Genomic DNA, 18,812 nt, shown 5'->3' with positions numbered 1-18,812 from the left:
CGGATCCTGTATGAAAATTCGTTAGTTTCAAGATATAGCATGGAATTTGTTTTTGAAAATGGCAGTTATGTTTGTACAAGATTACTTAACGGGCTTGGACAATACAACTGTACTCTTCTACACAAACTTGCGCTTCTGTTAGGAAGGGAAAGAATATATTTGCACCTTATCCTGTTTCCGGTCATGTTTCAGGACCTTCGGAAGCTCGCGGACAGCGAACAATATATTATTCACGGCGTATTCGACAGCGTCAAGATCAACGTAATGAAGTGAGCAATCATCAGTTTTTTTTAGCATCGCTTACGACATGCTTCTTTTGCGAAGAGTGGTTCAGTGAGAGTAGTCGAAGAAAATATGATGTCGAACTAAGCGATAATCTCTCTGGTACTACACCTTCTCGTAACGCTTTCGAAATGTGGCTACTGCGACAAAAGCTCAGCCTACTCACTTCATAAGCCTAGCTTAAATTCCTCGTTTTAAGCGGCCCACTACAAAGGCTGTTAAAACTGCTACATGCTTCATGCTTTAGTTTCTTTAGCTACACCTGTAAGCCACAGTGTATTCAACGTATTGGAATATATAAATAGATGTTCAAGTTGTAGCGATGCAGAAGGTGCACTTCTGTTTTGTCGCTGTGCGTTATTTGAGAGCTGGCGCTTAGCTGGAACCGCCTGGATTTCGTTTAGTGCTTCATAGCCTCATTAAATCATCTGACATTTGGAGGAGGCTGTAGGGAGATGTGCTGCTGAAAGGCACAGTTTTATTCGGTAATGTGCGAGGCAGCTATCTTCCGAATTCCTGAAACTGTGTGCCTGCGCACATTTGCCACTTCCAACGCAGGTATGCCGGAACTATTTTGCTGTTCTCCAAGGCTGTATAATCAATACTTTTGCTCGATGGAGCCCAGTTCACTACCACGCAGCTTGAATTCGGGAATCGCAGCAAGCGGCAAAGTTAATAAAGTAGTACAGGAGTGTTCAATAAGTAATGCGATATTGTGTGCTGTCGTTTGAAGTTATCTCCTCATCTTCAATGTATAGGTCTCCTGCCGAGGCGCTGGCGGTGATTTTCGTAAATCACGAGTTAGCCGAAGGGCAAGTCCCCTGCTTTCTAATTGGAACCGGCCTACGCAAAATCTTCTTAGGCCTCGTTCTGGGATAAATATACTCGCCGTGAATAAGGCGGCGTAACAAGATCGCTATCCATACAATGCATAACCGCATGCCTTATATGTAAATATAGTTGCGGAGACGCGCTCCATAACACTTTTAAAGGACCTGCGTGCGTTGTGTGAGCGGGCCAATTTGATTAACCTTCAGGCTACAAAATCAGCCACGGGTATTCGGGGTACAAAAGTTCACGTCGTTCACACTGTGGCGCTGAGGGATCAGGCTTCGCTGAAATCCCGGCCTGCATCCTTAGTGCTGAATTGAGGACCCTGGGCTAAAACCTCAGATTGACCAGATTTCGATATTGACAGTAAGGTATAGCCTAAACAGCAGGTGCCGCCACCCAAGAAATCGTGCCGGTATCCTGCAAGGCCGCACAAATCTGTCTTTCTTTTTCCTGACAGAGACTTCCATATCGCTTCTCTGCGAGTATACAGACATCCTACGCCACCGGGACCCTTCAAGGCAGTGTCTCTGCAGCCGACCGCAGACATTGTGAGCATCGAAGCATAAATGACATGGCTGTCATATTCTGTCTTTTTTTTTTTTATTTGTGCCCCGCCATCTTCGTTGTTCGCCTTAGTAACATACGTGGTGTCGAGATAGTTGTCACGCGACTAGAAGGGTATTGAGGCGTGCAATACGATGAGAACTAACAAGAGACACGAATGGAGCCCGCAGTTGGGGCAACTGATGTATTCGCTAACTGCTTCACGGCATGTAAACCACTGACTTACCCTTAACGGCACAATAAGTGGCGTATCAACGATGTTCGCCTTGCGGGTCGAAAGCCAAGCAGCCCTACTATGAACTTTAGTAAGTTATTCTCTTTAAAACGTACCCGCGTTTCAGGATCTAAGAGTCCGGTTTGCGATTTCAACACAAGGCCGCGACGAATGTAGATATCTTTTTATTCCATTTTCCTCGGCCTTGGGGTCACGATCCACGTGCACTTTCGGTATACAAAGAAACCCAGTGGCGGACTCCATTGTCCCGTGTGCTTTTGGCACAGCTGAATTTGATTTCCACAACTTAGCGCAGCAGGCGTTAAAGATGGGGCAATGTTAAGCGCCTGTTAACCCTCTGAGTGCAACCTCCATATGTGTGTACGGCGGCGAAAACAAATCCCAAGGGCAGAATTAGTGCAAGTCGGGCAAGTCTGAATGAATTCATTGTAACTAATGTACAGAGGAGACGAGGACACAAGCAGTGAAATAATGACACGGGCGCTGTGCTCAGACGCTTAACAAAAAGAAATTTATTCGAGCAAAGGTGCGAGTGCTTCAAAAGAACGATCACAGACAGGTGACTGTTACAGCAAGACAAACATCCACGTGTAACCATCTCATGTGGCCAATGAACCATCACAAAGCAATAAAGGACTAATTGTCCGGTTATGCAACATGCAACAACTAATTGTCCGGCTATGAACGTCCTAAGAAAGAAACTTCATTTTAGGTCATCAAAATTGGGGTCGGCGGCGCACGCGTTGGTCACATGATTGGTGAGTGAAAGACGTCTTCATGGTTTCTCTTGTACCTTTAATTTTTATTCCTAAACAGGAGTATTGCCATTTATTTCGCCAGCAGCTTATGTCGAATGAATAGGCATTTGGTCCAGACGTAGTAGCTTGTCTTCTTATGGTCGGAATGTATTAAAAAGAGAGAGAAAGATTAAAGACAGTGCAAGCGCCACCGATCACTTCACTTGTGAGTTTTTGTAATAGCTATGTGTACGGCCCGTTTTCAAGCAATGCCGAAAATTGGCGCATTTTTCTTCGTTTCTTCATTTTTAGCGGCACGGCGACGTTGTAGCCATCTGTTTTCCTTTAGGCAATCGTAACCAGCTTGGAGCGCACCAAGTAAATGTGTCGTTACGGCCAGCGATACCACGCATACGGTGGTTGTGTGCAGGAGAGCGGCGTCCAAGCCTACCAGGCAGCGGTGCAGGGCGCCAAGCTAGCGGCATCTGGCAACCACTGCATCGCCCTGAGCTTGGCTGCCGTGCAGTACAGCGGGGCGCATAGCTATGGGGACGACGCTTCCGACTTCGCGAAGGCCGCGTATTGTTCGGTAAGTGGATTCCTGGGAAGTACGGTAAGACTACGGACGAAGAGCATTCTCGGTTTCTGCGTGAACGCCCGATTGGCCGCGTACCTGGGGCCAACGGGTGGTCATTTTCGGCGGACTGTATCTCAGATCTAGGGGTTTTGTTTGACAAGACAAAATGCGCGATTATCGTCGTACTGATTTTTATTTGCATTTACCATAAACGTTCTCGTAATTTTTTTTAAGCGTTTGTGGGTGGATTATCTCCTTAGATGTAGATAAATTTTTCATTGGAATGAAAGCTCGTTTGGCAGATAGCAAATTTTCCTCATTTTCTGTTGCCGGTTTTATGTAAATTTATATTGCAGATTTTGGCGGTACCGTCCCCTTAGTATCCCTAATCCCCTATAACCTTGAATCTGTTTCTTTTTCCTTCGACCAAACACTAACCTTGACATCTTGGACTGGCTCTCGAATGCTTTCACGGCGAGCTTGTGAAATAGTGCCCCCCCTGGCTTTTGTATGGCGAGACCTGCCATTCTGTGTTACACAAAGTGTTTTTGCGTGTGCTGCGGAGGAGACTGTGTGCGAGCACAGCGTCTTCGGCGTTCACAATTTCGAATGACTCGCGGAAGTGAGCTCATAACTTCGGGGGGTCTTCTTATTTTTTTTTTTACGTTGCTTGGGGAAATGTTACGCAAGAACTTCGTATAAACTACAAACGCGTGTTAACGCTGCTCACAAGCGAGTCTTCCTATCACTGCCCCCAATTCTGTTCCAGGATGACTACGACCGGAAGGACGCTGTCAAGTCTTCGTCCAGTCTGTCCCACTATGTGCGGAACGATAAAATGAACGCGCTCTTTGTATTTGAGGAGCCCGAAGATTTTAAAAGCAAGGTACGCTGAGCCTCATGCAAGCAGCGTGATATGTATAGCTTTTTTGGTTGGAACTTGAGCCGAGTGACCCCTCAAGTATTTCTAATGGCTGTGTTAATGAAGGAATGCAGACCGACAGGAAAGAGGTTGAAAGGAAGTCGGCGTCTGGTCTTGTGTGTCCGATTTCCTCGTTAAACGTTGTACAGCTAAACATGATGATGCATCACTATAGGTCAACTAAGTAGTAAGCAACTCCACGTGGCCTCTGAGCTTAGATTTCGGTTCCCTGGGCTGCTAAGCACAAGCCGCTACAGTAATTGTCAGTTCAATTTAAAGAAAACTGCATTGAAAGAGAAATAATTGAAAAACAGAACAGTTAAGGCAAGCAGGAGTGCTTTAGAAAAAGAGGACCATTATTAAAACACGTACATGCTCCTCGTCCATCGAGTCATAGGGAAAAATGCCAGGAATATAAAAAAACCTCCGTACACGTTCATAAATAACGGAAAGGAGTTCGATCCAGTACAACTGCCAGCAGTCATATAGATGTCACCTAGTGAATATAGATCAAGTGAGGGTGAACATCCTGGATACTATATTCAGTGACTGCACAGATGCCTGGGTAATTCTTCATTACGTGTGCCACTAGTGAAATATCTGGGCAGGGAGACAATCTAATCGTTAGTGTTCTGTACGTGCTTTCATAAATGTTTAAAAGTGGATCAAGAAGGTCTAATTGGAGATTTAAAAAAAAATGCAGCTTGCCGAAAAATCTGCGGTTTCCGCCTGAGATATTTCTTGTTTAGCCAGGATAGAGATAACGTTACGGAGACAACTGTGCACTTGAACAAGCTTGGTGTTGGGTTTAGTTTGAGAGTTATTACGCGAAAGACACTTTATGCTCCACAGACGAACAAGACAAAAAAAAACATTTTTGATTAGAAGTTAGCCTATAAATGTTGCGCTTGAGTATGTGTATACCTAAGCCAAGTAGTTAAGTGGACTAGGATCGTGAGGATAGCTTCGTATGAATAAAAAAAAGTTGACAATTTAGCGCGAAGGGTGAATTAGTGACAGTACTGGCAAGATACTCGCGTTGTGATTGAACTTCTGGGACGCTGTTGGAAATTCGTGTGGCTCCATAATGACGCAAATGAGCTTGTGCTGCAGAGGAGGGGCAGTGCCCGGGTAGCCATCTGGCGTCTGGGAAAGCTAGCGTCATGGGTGACACCAGTTTCATTGCAGGTACCACATGCCGACGCTACAAGAAAGAGAGATTTTTGTTATAATACAGCCCCTAGTTTGCAGCTTTTGTTTTGATATTGTCATTGCCTAGCTGCGCGAGACAGGATTGGGTGAGATCGATGGGAAACCGCCGGCAGAAGTAAGCATGTAGTGGAATATTAGGTTGGTAAAGAGCGCTGGTAAGAGGGGTGAGGGTTGAGTGGTGGGATAGGGGGTGAGTTAGCATTGTTAATGGTTTAAGATAGATTTAAGGTGCACACATACCCTGCACGATAAAGCTAGTTGTATTGTTTATGTAATATTTATACCCTCTGGATCGGACGTCATAAAGGTGAGAGAGGTTGCTAACTGACTGCTAGTTGTTTCTTGACTTAGTGAACTGCTTCGGTGGGAAGAAAGTGCGTTTTTGTTGCATTGCGTTTGCAATTTTTTTTTGCCATACTGTAGAATATTATAAAGCCAGCTTCCCTTTCTTCCCAACTATTATGCCGGTTTCTCATATGCGCTGAAGTTTGAGGAAGGGGCTGCATGCCTTTTCAGGCGGCGAATTCAGTATGCTGCGAAAAACTGAAAATCACGGTAAGGTAATTTGCCTTTGCTGGGTTCCAGGCCAAAATGGTATCCTTCTTTACTCCACTGCCCCCCCCCCCCTTCTCAGAAGAAAGAAAAACCCATGTAACTGTGCAACAATGTCGGCCCATGGGCGACTAACAGGAAGGGAAGTACTGTTCAAGGACTGTATCCGGGCTGTTGGCGCAGGCTTCATACCAAAGGAGCAAAAGGAATGGGACTCTCGAGTAAATAACAAAACTGAAGAGTAATAAAAAGAGAACAAGGTAAAAGCGGGCCGCCAATGTTTCGACAAGTGGACCTATCTTTTTCAAGACACTGAAAACTGAAGAAACCACACTACAGAAAACGGGGTCACTCGCAACGAAAATTTATTCTAGGCGGATAGTCTCACATTTTATAGCAGGGCGGCTTCCTCACAGAAAATGAAACTGCCTGCTCCCGTTAAACTTCAACGCGAAGGAAGCTATTTTCGTTCGTGTGGCTTGTTCACGCCATTTGTCGTTCAGTCACGCCAAACAGCTGTGAACCACTTAGACCAGCATGCAACATGAAGTCGTAAAGGCCATACAACATTCGATTATGGTGACCAAAAGTGTTCCTTGGAAGCAAGCCAACCGAAATATTTGAGATTTCTTTATAGCGTCCAATTCGTCTTAAAGAGATTCCGAGCCTCCCAGTTTCCGCTGGCGCATTGCACCTAATAAATAAAAATGCAAAATTAAGCTTGGTTAGCCTGCAAAATATGCTCTTGGTTGCAATGGGAAACTACTGTTCTTTAACTATGCTGCATTCCCCATTTTTGAATTTGCGAAGTATAGCACTACATGTTCTTTCTTTTGTTAAGCAAGCTCAAGAATTGCAACTAACGCGTGAGTAGTGTAAATTTCACGGCGACGTTAACTACGCGTAGCCAGAAGCCCAGCACTATATCGCGGAGGGAAACCAGGCATACGACAATGTGCAGACGACAATGTGCGGAAATTCTCCTGCAGCCCGAATGGATCAGCCAGCCGCAGTTGCGCACTTACAGCAGCGGAGCAGTGGCGATGAGTGGTCTTCACTTGTAGAACCATGGGGTGCAGCCGTGGGCTGGAGTGGTAACACTCTTCAGCGCATGGTTTTTCAAGAGAGGTTACGGCCGAGAAATTTGGCTCTGTAGTCGTTCAGTTTCGGTATTTCGTTTTTGGTTGGCTTCAACTTGGCACGAATGCTTTCAGAAAAGACATAGCGCATTCTTTATCCTCTTCGAAGGGCCAATATGTTGTGCTTCCCTCGTGGTCTGAGGAGAGCCATGCTCATTCACTCTGCCGTGCAATTTCTAGGGAATCATTAAATTGTCTCAGGTCTGTGCCGATTACCGTGCTAATTGTGGGCGTTTGCATGGTTGTGCATGCAAACGTTTATCTTTTTTTACATTCAAAAGTATTTTTCTTCTGCAGAGTTTGGGAAAATATGTAGTAATGATTTTTGTTAAAGATGAAAATATTCATTTCCGTGTAATAAGCTTTCAACAAAATAGATTAAACCATGTAGATTTAGGATGCTACATGAACGTTCGAAGCTAAAAGGACAATGTTTGGCTATTCCATGTCTCTGCATTGTCATGCGCACTTAACTCCCGTAAGGTCACTATGGTTCGGACACTACTGCACCACATCTCTCTTTAGCACCTAACGTTATCGTATTCAGAAGGATCTATCTAAATGCTTCTGTTTAAAACGTAATGTGTGAAAATCGGAGATAGGCTTAAATTCGAGGATGCGGTTATACCTTGACAACCGCTTCGTTTGTATCCTAAACACTAAACCCAGGGCATAGAGTTTCTCACTACATTACCTAGACGGAAATCTGGCGCTGCTGCGCTGTGGTATGCATGGGAATGCCGGTATATTGTGACTTCGGATTGGCATCGTTCTCGTAGAGACAGGACACCTTGAAGACGCGCTTGGAAAGTACCGTTACGTCTGTCACAATGAATAATTTTCTACTAAAGCTGCACGTAAAAAGCTGTTTTAGCTTTATTATTACGCGAAAACATGTTTTGTTTACCTATGAGAACTTGTTATTGTGTGTACGACTACATGTTACGTACAAAGTATCAGCGGGCCGCTAAAGTTGGAGGACAGACGACAAGGCTCGCGCTCGCTTTGAAACAGTTGGTCGTCTGTTCTTGCTTTTCTTCGCATGGTCATGCGTTGTGGTTGAGTAAGGATGTAATATGCGTGAATCGAAACATTTTATGAAGATTTTACTTTGAAAGTGTGTTATTTGCGTAGCCATATCCACGTTCTAGACGAAGCTCCTTACAACACCAGCCAACACGAGCCTTGCAGTTACATATACCGTCATTCCCATGACGGCACGGTGCCCCCTTAAGAAACTCCCATAGACGGTGGCGCCAGATTACCCTCTAGGTGTTATAGTGAGAAACTCTATGACCTAGGGTAGGCATTACTAGACCAGCTAGATAGTTTAGTACCGCTAGCTAGACTACAGTTAACACTATCCTAGCCAAGGGGGGAGTGACGCGAGCAGCGACAGTCCGTGTATGCTGCCACTGCTTCGCGCTATCGTGTTATAATACGATGGCGGAGGTGTTTGGGTCGTCGTAAATGTATTGGTGGAATCGTGATATTTAGCGACTCGTTTTGCACGCTATATTCGGACACGATTTTGTATCGTTCCATTCTTCTTGCAACGTTTCCTATAGGTTACGAGGATCGGCAAGTTGCCGAACGCTTGCCTACTCCTGGACGACATCTTCTACGACCGACACACGTGCACTTGTGACGACACGAACTTTAAGCTGCTGAAGACGGCGCGCAAAGTTTTGTGGCAGTCCTTGAGAGGATGACTCCGCAGATGGAGCCATTCGCTTCGAGAACCTCTTGTGTGCCCACACGGCGTCATTTGTTGGAGATGGCGTGGCGTAAATTACTGACTTCATTTTAATTTTCAGACCGCCCTCGAAAGCATAACGTCGTACGCGGAAATATTCATATCTTTGTTACGCGAGTGTGAAATGCTCCAAGCTCTCACTGTTTCGTTTCGGCTCAAAACTCAGCATTGAAAAGGCTGTGGTGTCACTGTTTTTTTTTCTTTTTTTCTGAAGGTGAGATGCTTGTAAGGCAGCACACCCACACTGCTTGCATTGAGGCAACGTTGTGTAGTCGTGTCATTTCGATTGTTTTTCTGCATTAGTCTTCTCCGATCTACCAAAGAGGCTGTGCGCGAAGAATATGCGCCAACTCCGCCACGTTGCTTTCAAATGCTTTAAGAAAACTTTCGCAGTGATATAACGATGCGATCTTACAGTGTCGTGTTCGATACTGCTGTAAGCCAACAATATTCTGTTTGCGATATTACGAAGTGATTTGCTCATAACGCTCTCTGCAGAAATTTTCATTTTTGAGCATTGAAAAGCACAACTTAACGGCTCGTCATTTTCTACGGCTGCTGATGTGATGCCACCTCTTCAGCCACGTAGCTGTTCCGTGAAAGTGACTTCTGCGGTGTATATATCTCTGCACATATACGCTTTCTCGAAGTAAGCGATATTACATTGTTGTTGTTTGTTCATTTATGAGGAGACGAACAGAATGATGCTGGTTGAGCCTCACGTGCACACCGCATTCCTCGCCGATCGCTTCCTGGCACAGGTGCATGGCTAGGTGCCTGCGGAAGTGATGCAGGCGGCTGAAGGTCGTCCCGCATTGGGCGCAAACGTGAGGGCCGTTGCCAGTTGAATTGCAAATCGCCTTTCTTTGCACTTCGGCCATGGAGGCGCCGTCAGGTTCCCTACAAGTAGACACACATATCTGGGTTTCAGACGCTAGGTCTTGGAGTTGCTGGTGGTCCAGTGGTTCCGCATTCTCCTCGACTGTTGCACCGCATTCCTCGTCGATCGCTTCCTGGCACAGGTGCATGGCTAGGTGCCTGCGGAAGTGATGCAGGCGGCTGAAGGTCGTCCCGCATTGGCCGCAAACGTGAGGGCCGTTGCCAGTTGAATTGCGAACCGCGTTTCTTTGCACTTCGGCCATGGAGGCGCCGTCAGGTTCCCTACAAGTAGACACACATATCTGGGTTTCAGACGCTAGGTCTTGGAGTTGCTGGTGGTCCAGTGATTCCGCATTCTCCTCGACTGTTGCACCGCGTTCCTCGTCGATCGCTTCCTAGCACAGGTGCATGGCTAGGTGCCTGCGGAAGTGATGCAGGCGGCTGAAGGTCGTCCCGCATTGGCCGCAAACGTGAGGGCCGTTGCCAGTTGAATTGTAAACCGCGTTGCTTTGGACTTCGGCCATGGAGGCGCCGTCAGGTTCACTACAAGTAGACACACATATCTGGGTTTCAGACGCTAGGTCTTGGAGTTGCTGGTGGTCCAGTGATTCCGCATTCTCCTCGACTGTTGCACCGCGTTCCTCGTCGATCGCTTCCTGGCACAGGTGCATGGCTAGGTGCCTGCGGAAGTGATGCAGCTGGCTGAAGGTCGTCCCGCATTGGCCGCAAACGTGAGGGCCGTTGCCAATTGAATTGCGAACCGTGTTTTTTTTGCACTTCGGCCATGGAGGCGCCGTCAGGTTCCCTACAAGTAGACACACATATCTGGGTTTCAGACGCTAGGTCTTGGAGTTGCTGGTGGTCCAGTGGTTGCGCATTCTCCTCGACTGTTGCACCGCATTCCTCATCGATCGCTTCCTGGCACAGGTGCATGGCTAGGTGCCTGCGGAAGTGATGCAGGCGGCTGAAGGTCGTCCCGCATTGGCCGCAAACGTGAGGGCCGTTGCCAGTTGAATTGCAAACCGCGTTTCTTTGCGCTTCGGCCATGGAGGCGCCGTCAGGTTCCCTACAAGTAGACACACATATCTGGGTTTCAGACGCTAGGTCTTGGAGTTGCTGGTGGTCCAGTGATTCCGCATTCTCCTCGACTGTTGCACCGCGTTCCTCGTCGATTGCTTCCTGGCACAGGTGCATGGCTAGGTGCCTGCGGAAGTAATGCAGGCGGCTGAAGGTCGTCCCGCATTGGCCGAAAACGTGAGGGCCGTTGCCAGTTGAATTGAAAACCGCGTTTCTTTGCGCTTCGGCCATGGAGGCGCCGTGAGGTTCCCTAGAAGTAGACACACATATCTGGGTTTCAGACGCTAGGTCTTGGAGTTGCTGGTGGTCCAGTGATTCCGCATTCTCCTCGACTGTTGCACCGCGTTCCTCGTCGATCGCTTCCTGGCACAGGTGCATGGCTAGGTGCCTGCGGAAGTGATGCAGCTGGCTGAAGGTCGTCCCGCATTGGCCGCAAACGTGAGGGCCGTTGCCAGTTGAATTGCAAACCGCGTTTCTTTGCGCTTCGGCCATGGAGGCGCCGTCAGGTTCCCTACAAGTAGACACACATATCTGGGTTTCAGACGCTAGGTCTTGGAGTTGCTGGTGGTCCAGTGATTCCGCATTCTCCTCGACTGTTGCACCGCGTTCCTCGTCGATCGCTTCCTGGCACAGGTGCATGGCTAGGTGCCTGCGGAAGTAATGCAGGCGGCTGAAGGTCGTCCCGCATTGGCCGCAAACGTGAGGGCCGTTGCCAGTTGAATTGAAAACCGCGTTTCTTTGCGCTTCGGCCATGGAGGCGCCGTCAGGTTCCCTACAAGTAGACACACATATCTGGGTTTCAGACGCTAGGTCTTGGAGTTGCTGGTGGTCCAGTGATTCCGCATTCTCCTCGACTGTTGCACCGCGTTCCTCGTCGATCGCTTCCTGGCACAGGTGCATGGCTAGGTGCCTGCGGAAGTGATGCAGGCGGCTGAAGGTCGTCCCGCATTGGCCGCAAACGTGAGAGCCGTTGCCAGTTGAATTGCAAACCGCGTTTCTTTGCTCTTCGGCCATGGAGGCGCCGTCAGGTTCCCTACAAGTAGACACACATATCTGGGTTTCAGACGCTAGGTCTTTGAGTTGCTGGTGGTCCAGTGATTCCGCATTCTCCTCGACTGTTGCACCGCGTTCCTCGTCGATCGCTTCCTGGCACAGGTGCATGGCTAGGTGCCTGCGGAAGTGATGCAGGCGGCTGAAGGTCGTCCCGCATTGGCCGCAAACGTGAGGGCCGTTGCCAGTTGAATTGCAAATCGCGTTTCTTTGCGCTTCGGCCATGGAGGCGCCGTCAGGTTCCCTACAAGTAGACACACATATCTGGGTTTCAGACGCTAGGTCTTGGAGTTGCTGGTGGTCCAGTGGTTCCGCATTCTCCTCGACTGTTGCGCCGCGTTCCTCGTCGATCGCTTCCTGGCACAGGTGCATGGCTAGGTGCCTGCGGAAGTGATGCAGATGGCTGAAGGTCGTCCCGCATTGGCCGCAAACGTGAGGGCCGTTGCCAGTTGAATTGCAAACCGCGTTTCTTTCCACTTCGGCCATGGAGGCGCCGTCAGGTTCCCTACAAGTAGACACACATATCTTGGTTTCAGACGCTAGGTCTTGGAGTTTCTGGTGGTCCAGTGGTTGCGCATTCTCCTCGACTGTTGCACCGCATTCCTCGTCGATCGCTTCCTGGCACAGGTGCATGGCTAGGTGCCTGCGGAAGTGATGCAGGCGGCTGAAGGTCGTCCCGCATTGGCCGCAAACGTGAGGGTCGTTGCCAGTTGAATTGCAAACCGCGTTTCTTTGCGCTTCGGCCATGGAGGCGCCGTCAGGTTCCCTACAAGTAGACACACATATCTGGGTTTCAGACGCTAGGTGTTGGAGTTGCTGGTGGTCCAGTGATTCCGCATTCTCCTCGACTGTTGCACCGCGTTCCTCGTCGATTGCTTCCTGGCACAGGTGCATGGCTAGGTGCCTGCGGAAGTAATGCAGGCGGCTGAAGGTCGTCCCGCATTGGCCGCAAACGTGAGGGCCGTTGCCAGTTGAATTGAAAACCGCGTTTCTTTGCGCTTCGGCCATGGAGGCGCCGTCAGGTTCCCTAGAAGTAGACACACATATCTGGGTTTCAGACGCTAGGTCTTGGAGTTGCTGGTGGTCCAGTGATTCCGCATTCTCCTCGACTGTTGCACCGCGTTCCTCGTCGATCGCTTCCTGGCACAGGTGCATGGCTAGGTGCCTGCGGAAGTGATGCAGGCGGCTGAAGGTCGTCCCGCATTGGCCGCAAACGTGAGGGCCGTTGCCAGTTGAATTGCAAACCGCCTTTCTTTGCGCTTCGGCCATGGAGGCGCCGTCAGGTTCCCTACAAGTAGACACACATATCTGGGTTTCAGACGCTAGGTCTTCGAGTTGCTCGTGGTCCAGTGATTCCGCATTCTCCTCGACTGTTGCACCGCGTTCCTCGTCGATCGCTTCCTGGCACAGGTGCATGGCTAGGTGCCTGCGGAAGTGATGCAGGCGGCTGAAGGTCGTCCCGCATTGGCCGCAAACGTGAGGGCCGTTGCCAGTTGAATTGCAAATCGCGTTTCTTTGCACTTCGGCCATGGAGGCGCCGTCAGGTTCCCTACAAGTAGTCACACATATCTGGGTTTCAGACGCTAGGTCTTGGAGTTGCTGGTGGTCCAGTGGTTCCGCATTCTCCTCGACTGTTGCACCGCGTTCCTGGTCGATCGCTTCCTGGCACAGGTGCATGGCTAGGTGCCTGCGGAAGTGATGCAGGCGGCTGAAGGTCGTCCCGCATTGGCCGCAAACGTGAGAGCCGTTGCCAGTTGAATTGCAAACCGCGTTTCTTTGCGCTTCGGCCATGGAGGCGCCGTCAGGTTCCCTAGAAGTAGACACACATATCTGGGTTTCAGACGCTAGGTCTTTGAGTTGCTGGTGGTCCAGTGATTCCGCATTCTCCTCGACTGTTGCACCGCGTTCCTCGTCGATCGCTTCCTGGCACAGGTGCATGGCTAGGTGCCTGCGGAAGTGATGCAGGCGGCTGAAGGTCGTCCCGCATTGGCCGCAAACGTGAGGGCCGTTGCCAGTTGAATTGCAAATCGCGTTTCTTTGCACTTCGGCCATGGAGGCGCCGTCAGGTTCCCTACAAGTAGACACACATATCTGGGTTTCAGACGCTAGGTCTTGGAGTTGCTGGTGGTCCAGTGGTTCCGCATTCTCCTCGACTGTTGCACCGCGTTCCTCGTCGATCGCTTCCTGGCACAGGTGCATGGCTAGGTGCCTGCGGAAGTGATGCAGGCGGCTGAAGGTCGTCCCGCATTGGCCGCAAACGTGAGGGCCGTTGCCAGTTGAATTGCAAATCGCGTTTCTTTGCACTTCGGCCATGGAGGCGCCGTCAGGTTCCCTACAAGTAGACACACATATCTGGGTTTCAGACGCTAGGTCTTGGAGTTGCTGGTGGTCCAGTGGTTCCGCATTCTCCTCGACTGTTGCACCGCATTCCTCGTCGATCGCTTCCTGGCACAGGTGCATGGCTAGGTGCCTGCGGAAGTGATGCAGGCGGCTGAAGGTCGTCCCGCATTGGCCGCAAACGTGAGGGCCGTTGCCAGTTGAATTGTAAACCGCGTTGCTTTGGACTTCGGCCATGGAGGCGCCGTCAGGTTCACTACAAGTAGACACACATATCTGGGTTTCAGACGCTAGGTCTTGGAGTTGCTGGTGGTCCAGTGGTTCCGCATTCTCCTCGACTGTTGCACCGCATTCCTCGTCGATCGCTTCCTGGCACAGGTGCATGGCTAGGTGCCTGCGGAAGTGATGCAGGCGGCTGAAGGTCGTCCCGCATTGGCCGCAAACGTGAGGGCCGTTGCCAGTTGAATTGCGAACCGCGTTTCTTTGCACTTCGGCCATGGAGGCGCCGTCAGGTTCCCTACAAGTAGACACAGATATCTGGGTTTCAGACGCTAGGTCTTGGAGTTGCTGGTGGTCCAGTGATTCCGCATTCTCCTCGACTGTTGCACCGCGTTCCTCGTCGATCGCTTCCTGGCACAGGTGCATGGCTAGGTGCCTGCGGAAGTGATGCAGATGGCTGAAGGTCGTCCCGCATTGGCCGCAAACGTGAGGGCCGTTGCCAGTTGAATTGCAAACCGCGTTTCTTTCCACTTCGGCCATGGAGGCGCCGTCAGGTTCCCTACAAGTAGACACACATATCTTGGTTTCAGACGCTAGGTCTTGGAGTTTCTGGTGGTCCAGTGGTTGCGCATTCTCCTCGACTGTTGCACCGCATTCCTCGTCGATCGCTTCCTGGCACAGGTGCATGGCTAGGTGCCTGCGGAAGTGATGCAGGCGGCTGAAGGTCGTCCCGCATTGGCCGCAAACGTGAGGGTCGTTGCCAGTTGAATTGCAAACCGCGTTTCTTTGCGCTTCGGCCATGGAGGCGCCGTCAGGTTCCCTACAAGTAGACACACATATCTGGGTTTCAGACGCTAGGTGTTGGAGTTGCTGGTGGTCCAGTGATTCCGCATTCTCCTCGACTGTTGCACCGCGTTCCTCGTCGATTGCTTCCTGGCACAGGTGCATGGCTAGGTGCCTGCGGAAGTAATGCAGGCGGCTGAAGGTCGTCCCGCATTGGCCGCAAACGTGAGGGCCGTTGCCAGTTGAATTGAAAACCGCGTTTCTTTGCGCTTCGGCCATGGAGGCGCCGTCAGGTTCCCTAGAAGTAGACACACATATCTGGGTTTCAGACGCTAGGTCTTGGAGTTGCTGGTGGTCCAGTGATTCCGCATTCTCCTCGACTGTTGCACCGCGTTCCTCGTCGATCGCTTCCTGGCACAGGTGCATGGCTAGGTGCCTGCGGAAGTGATGCAGGCGGCTGAAGGTCGTCCCGCATTGGCCGCAAACGTGAGGGCCGTTGCCAGTTGAATTGCAAACCGCCTTTCTTTGCGCTTCGGCCATGGAGGCGCCGTCAGGTTCCCTACAAGTAGACACACATATCTGGGTTTCAGACGCTAGGTCTTCGAGTTGCTCGTGGTCCAGTGATTCCGCATTCTCCTCGACTGTTGCACCGCGTTCCTCGTCGATCGCTTCCTGGCACAGGTGCATGGCTAGGTGCCTGCGGAAGTGATGCAGGCGGCTGAAGGTCGCCCCGCATTGGCCGCAAACGTGAGGGCCGTTGCCAGTTGAATTGCAAATCGCGTTTCTTTGCACTTCGGCCATGGAGGCGCCATCAGGTTCCCTACAAGTAGTCACACATATCTGGGTTTCAGACGCTAGGTCTTGGAGTTGCTGGTGGTCCAGTGGTTCCGCATTCTCCTCGACTGTTGCACCGCGTTCCTGGTCGATCGCTTCCTGGCACAGGTGCATGGCTAGGTGCCTGCGGAAGTGATGCAGGCGGCTGAAGGTCGTCCCGCATTGGCCGCAAACGTGAGAGCCGTTGCCAGTTGAATTGCAAACCGCGTTTCTTTGCGCTTCGGCCATGGAGGCGCCGTCAGGTTCCCTACAAGTAGACACACATATCTGGGTTTCAGACGCTAGGTCTTTGAGTTGCTGGTGGTCCAGTGATTCCGCATTCTCCTCGACTGTTGCACCGCGTTCCTCGTCGATCGCTTCCTGGCACAGGTGCATGGCTAGGTGCCTGCGGAAGTGATGCAGGCGGCTGAAGGTCGTCCCGCATTGGCCGCAAACGTGAGGGCCGTTGCCAGTTGAATTGCAAATCGCGTTTCTTTGCACTTCGGCCATGGAGGCGCCGTCAGGTTCCCTACAAGTAGACACACATATCTGGGTTTCAGACGCTAGGTCTTGGAGTTGCTGGTGGTCCAGTGGTTCCGCATTCTCCTCGACTGTTGCACCGCATTCCTCGTCGATCGCTTCCTGGCACAGGTGCATGGCTAGGTGCCTGCGGAAGTGATGCAGGCGGCTGAAGGTCGTCCCGCATTGGCCGCAAACGTGAGGGCCGTTGCCAGTTGAATTGTAAACCGCGTTGCTTTGGACTTCGGCCATGGAGGCGCCGTCAGGTTCACTACAAGTAGACACACATATCTGGGTTTCAGACGCTAGGTCTTGGAGTTGCTGGTGGTCCAGTGGTTCCGCATTCTCCTCGACTGTTGCACCGCATTCCTCGTCGATCGCTTCCTGGCACAGGTGCATGGCTAGGTGCCTGCGGAAGTGATGCAGGCGGCTGAAGGTCGTCCCGCATTGGCCGCAAACGTGAGGGCCGTTGCCAGTTGAATTGCGAACCGCGTTTCTTTGCACTTCGGCCATGGAGGCGCCGTCAGGTTCCCTACAAGTAGACACACATATCTGGGTTTCAGACGCTAGGTCTTGGAGTTGCTGGTGGTCCAGTGATTCCGCATTCTCCTCGACTGTTGCACCGCGTTCCTCGTCGATCGCTTCCTGGCACAGGTGCATGGCTAGGTGCCTGCGGAAGTGATGCAGCTGGCTGAAGGTCGTCCCGCATTGGCCGCAAACGTGAGGGCCGTTGCCAGTTGAATTGCAAACCGCGTTTCTTTCCACTTCGGCCATGGAGGCGCCGTCAGGTTCCCTACAAGTAGACACACATATCTTGGTTTCAGACCCTAGGTCTTGGAGTTTCTGGTGGTCCAGTGGTTGCGCATTCTCCTCGACTGTTGCACCGCATTCCTCGTCGATCGCTTCCTGGCACAGGTGCATGGCTAGGTGCCTGCGGAAGTGATGCAGGCGGCTGAAGGTCGTCCCGCATTGGCCGCAAACGTGAGGGTCGTTGCCAGTTGAATTGCAAACCGCGTTTCTTTGCGCTTCGGCCATGGAGGCGCCGTCAGGTTCCCTACAAGTAGACACACATATCTTGGTTTCAGACGCTAGGTCTTGGAGTTTCTGGTGGTCCAGTGGTTGCGCATTCTCCTCGACTGTTGCACCGCATTCCTCGTCGATCGCTTCCTGGCACAGGTGCATGGCTAGGTGCCTGCGGAAGTGATGCAGGCGGCTGAAGGTCGTCCCGCATTGGCCGCAAACGTGAGGGTCGTTGCCAGTTGAATTGCAAACCGCGTTTCTTTGCGCTTCGGCCATGGAGGCGCCGTCAGGTTCCCTACAAGTAGACACACATATCTGGGTTTCAGACGCTAGGTGTTGGAGTTGCTGGTGGTCCAGTGATTCCGCATTCTCCTCGACTGTTGCACCGCGTTCCTCGTCGATTGCTTCCTGGCACAGGTGCATGGCTAGGTGCCTGCGGAAGTAATGCAGGCGGCTGAAGGTCGTCCCGCATTGGCCGCAAACGTGAGGGCCGTTGCCAGTTGAATTGAAAACCGCGTTTCTTTGCGCTTCGGCCATGGAGGCGCCGTCAGGTTCCCTAGAAGTAGACACACATATCTGGGTTTCAGACGCTAGGTCTTGGAGTTGCTGGTGGTCCAGTGATTCCGCATTCTCCTCGACTGTTGCACCGCGTTCCTCGTCGATCGCTTCCTGGCACAGGTGCATGGCTAGGTGCCTGCGGAAGTGATGCAGGCGGCTGAAGGTCGTCCCGCATTGGCCGCAAACGTGAGGGCCGTTGCCAGTTGAATTGCAAACCGCCTTTCTTTGCGCTTCGGCCATGGAGGCGCCGTCAGGTTCCCTACAAGTAGACACACATATCTGGGTTTCAGACGCTAGGTCTTCGAGTTGCTCGTGGTCCAGTGATTCCGCATTCTCCTCGACTGTTGCACCGCGTTCCTCGTCGATCGCTTCCTGGCACAGGTGCATGGCTAGGTGCCTGCGGAAGTGATGCAGGTGGCTGAAGGTCGTCCCGCATTGGCCGCAAACAAGAGGGCCGTTGCCAGTTGAATTGCAAATCGCGTTTCTTTGCACTTCGGCCATGGAGGCGCCGTCAGGTTCCCTACAAGTAGTCACACATATCTGGGTTTCAGACGCTAGGTCTTGGAGTTGCTGGTGGTCCAGTGGTTCCGCATTCTCCTCGACTGTTGCACCGCGTTCCTGGTCGATCGCTTCCTGGCACAGGTGCATGGCTAGGTGCCTGCGGAAGAGATGCAGGCGGCTGAAGGTCGTCCCGCATTGGCCGCAAACGTCAGGGCCGTTGCCAGTTGAATTGCAAACCGCGTTTCT

At 51.2% G+C, this 18,812-nt stretch overlaps 1 protein-coding gene across 4 annotated transcripts in view; it reads left to right on the top strand.

Annotated features, from left to right (window-relative positions):
* Positions 1–8,988, top strand: part of LOC135921838 (uncharacterized) — a 32,678-nt gene extending 23,690 nt beyond the window's left edge. For all 4 annotated transcript variants that reach the window (XM_065456212.1, XM_065456209.1, XM_065456211.1 and 1 more), the window contains 5 exons: positions 193–269; positions 1,574–1,664; positions 3,083–3,241; positions 3,999–4,115; positions 8,623–8,988. In XM_065456212.1, coding sequence (XP_065312284.1) covers positions 193–269; positions 1,574–1,664; positions 3,083–3,241; positions 3,999–4,115; positions 8,623–8,766 — 588 coding nt within the window. In that variant the 3' untranslated portion in view covers positions 8,767–8,988. The remainder of the gene's footprint in view (positions 1–192; positions 270–1,573; positions 1,665–3,082; positions 3,242–3,998; positions 4,116–8,622) is intronic.
* The last annotated feature ends 9,824 nt before the right edge of the window (positions 8,989–18,812 follow it).

The sequence above is a fragment of the Dermacentor albipictus genome, chromosome 9 (genome assembly GCF_038994185.2).
Source record: "Dermacentor albipictus isolate Rhodes 1998 colony chromosome 9, USDA_Dalb.pri_finalv2, whole genome shotgun sequence".
In the NCBI taxonomy this organism is placed as follows: domain Eukaryota; kingdom Metazoa; phylum Arthropoda; class Arachnida; order Ixodida; family Ixodidae; genus Dermacentor; species Dermacentor albipictus.
This window is presented reverse-complemented; position numbering and strand designations above follow the sequence as displayed.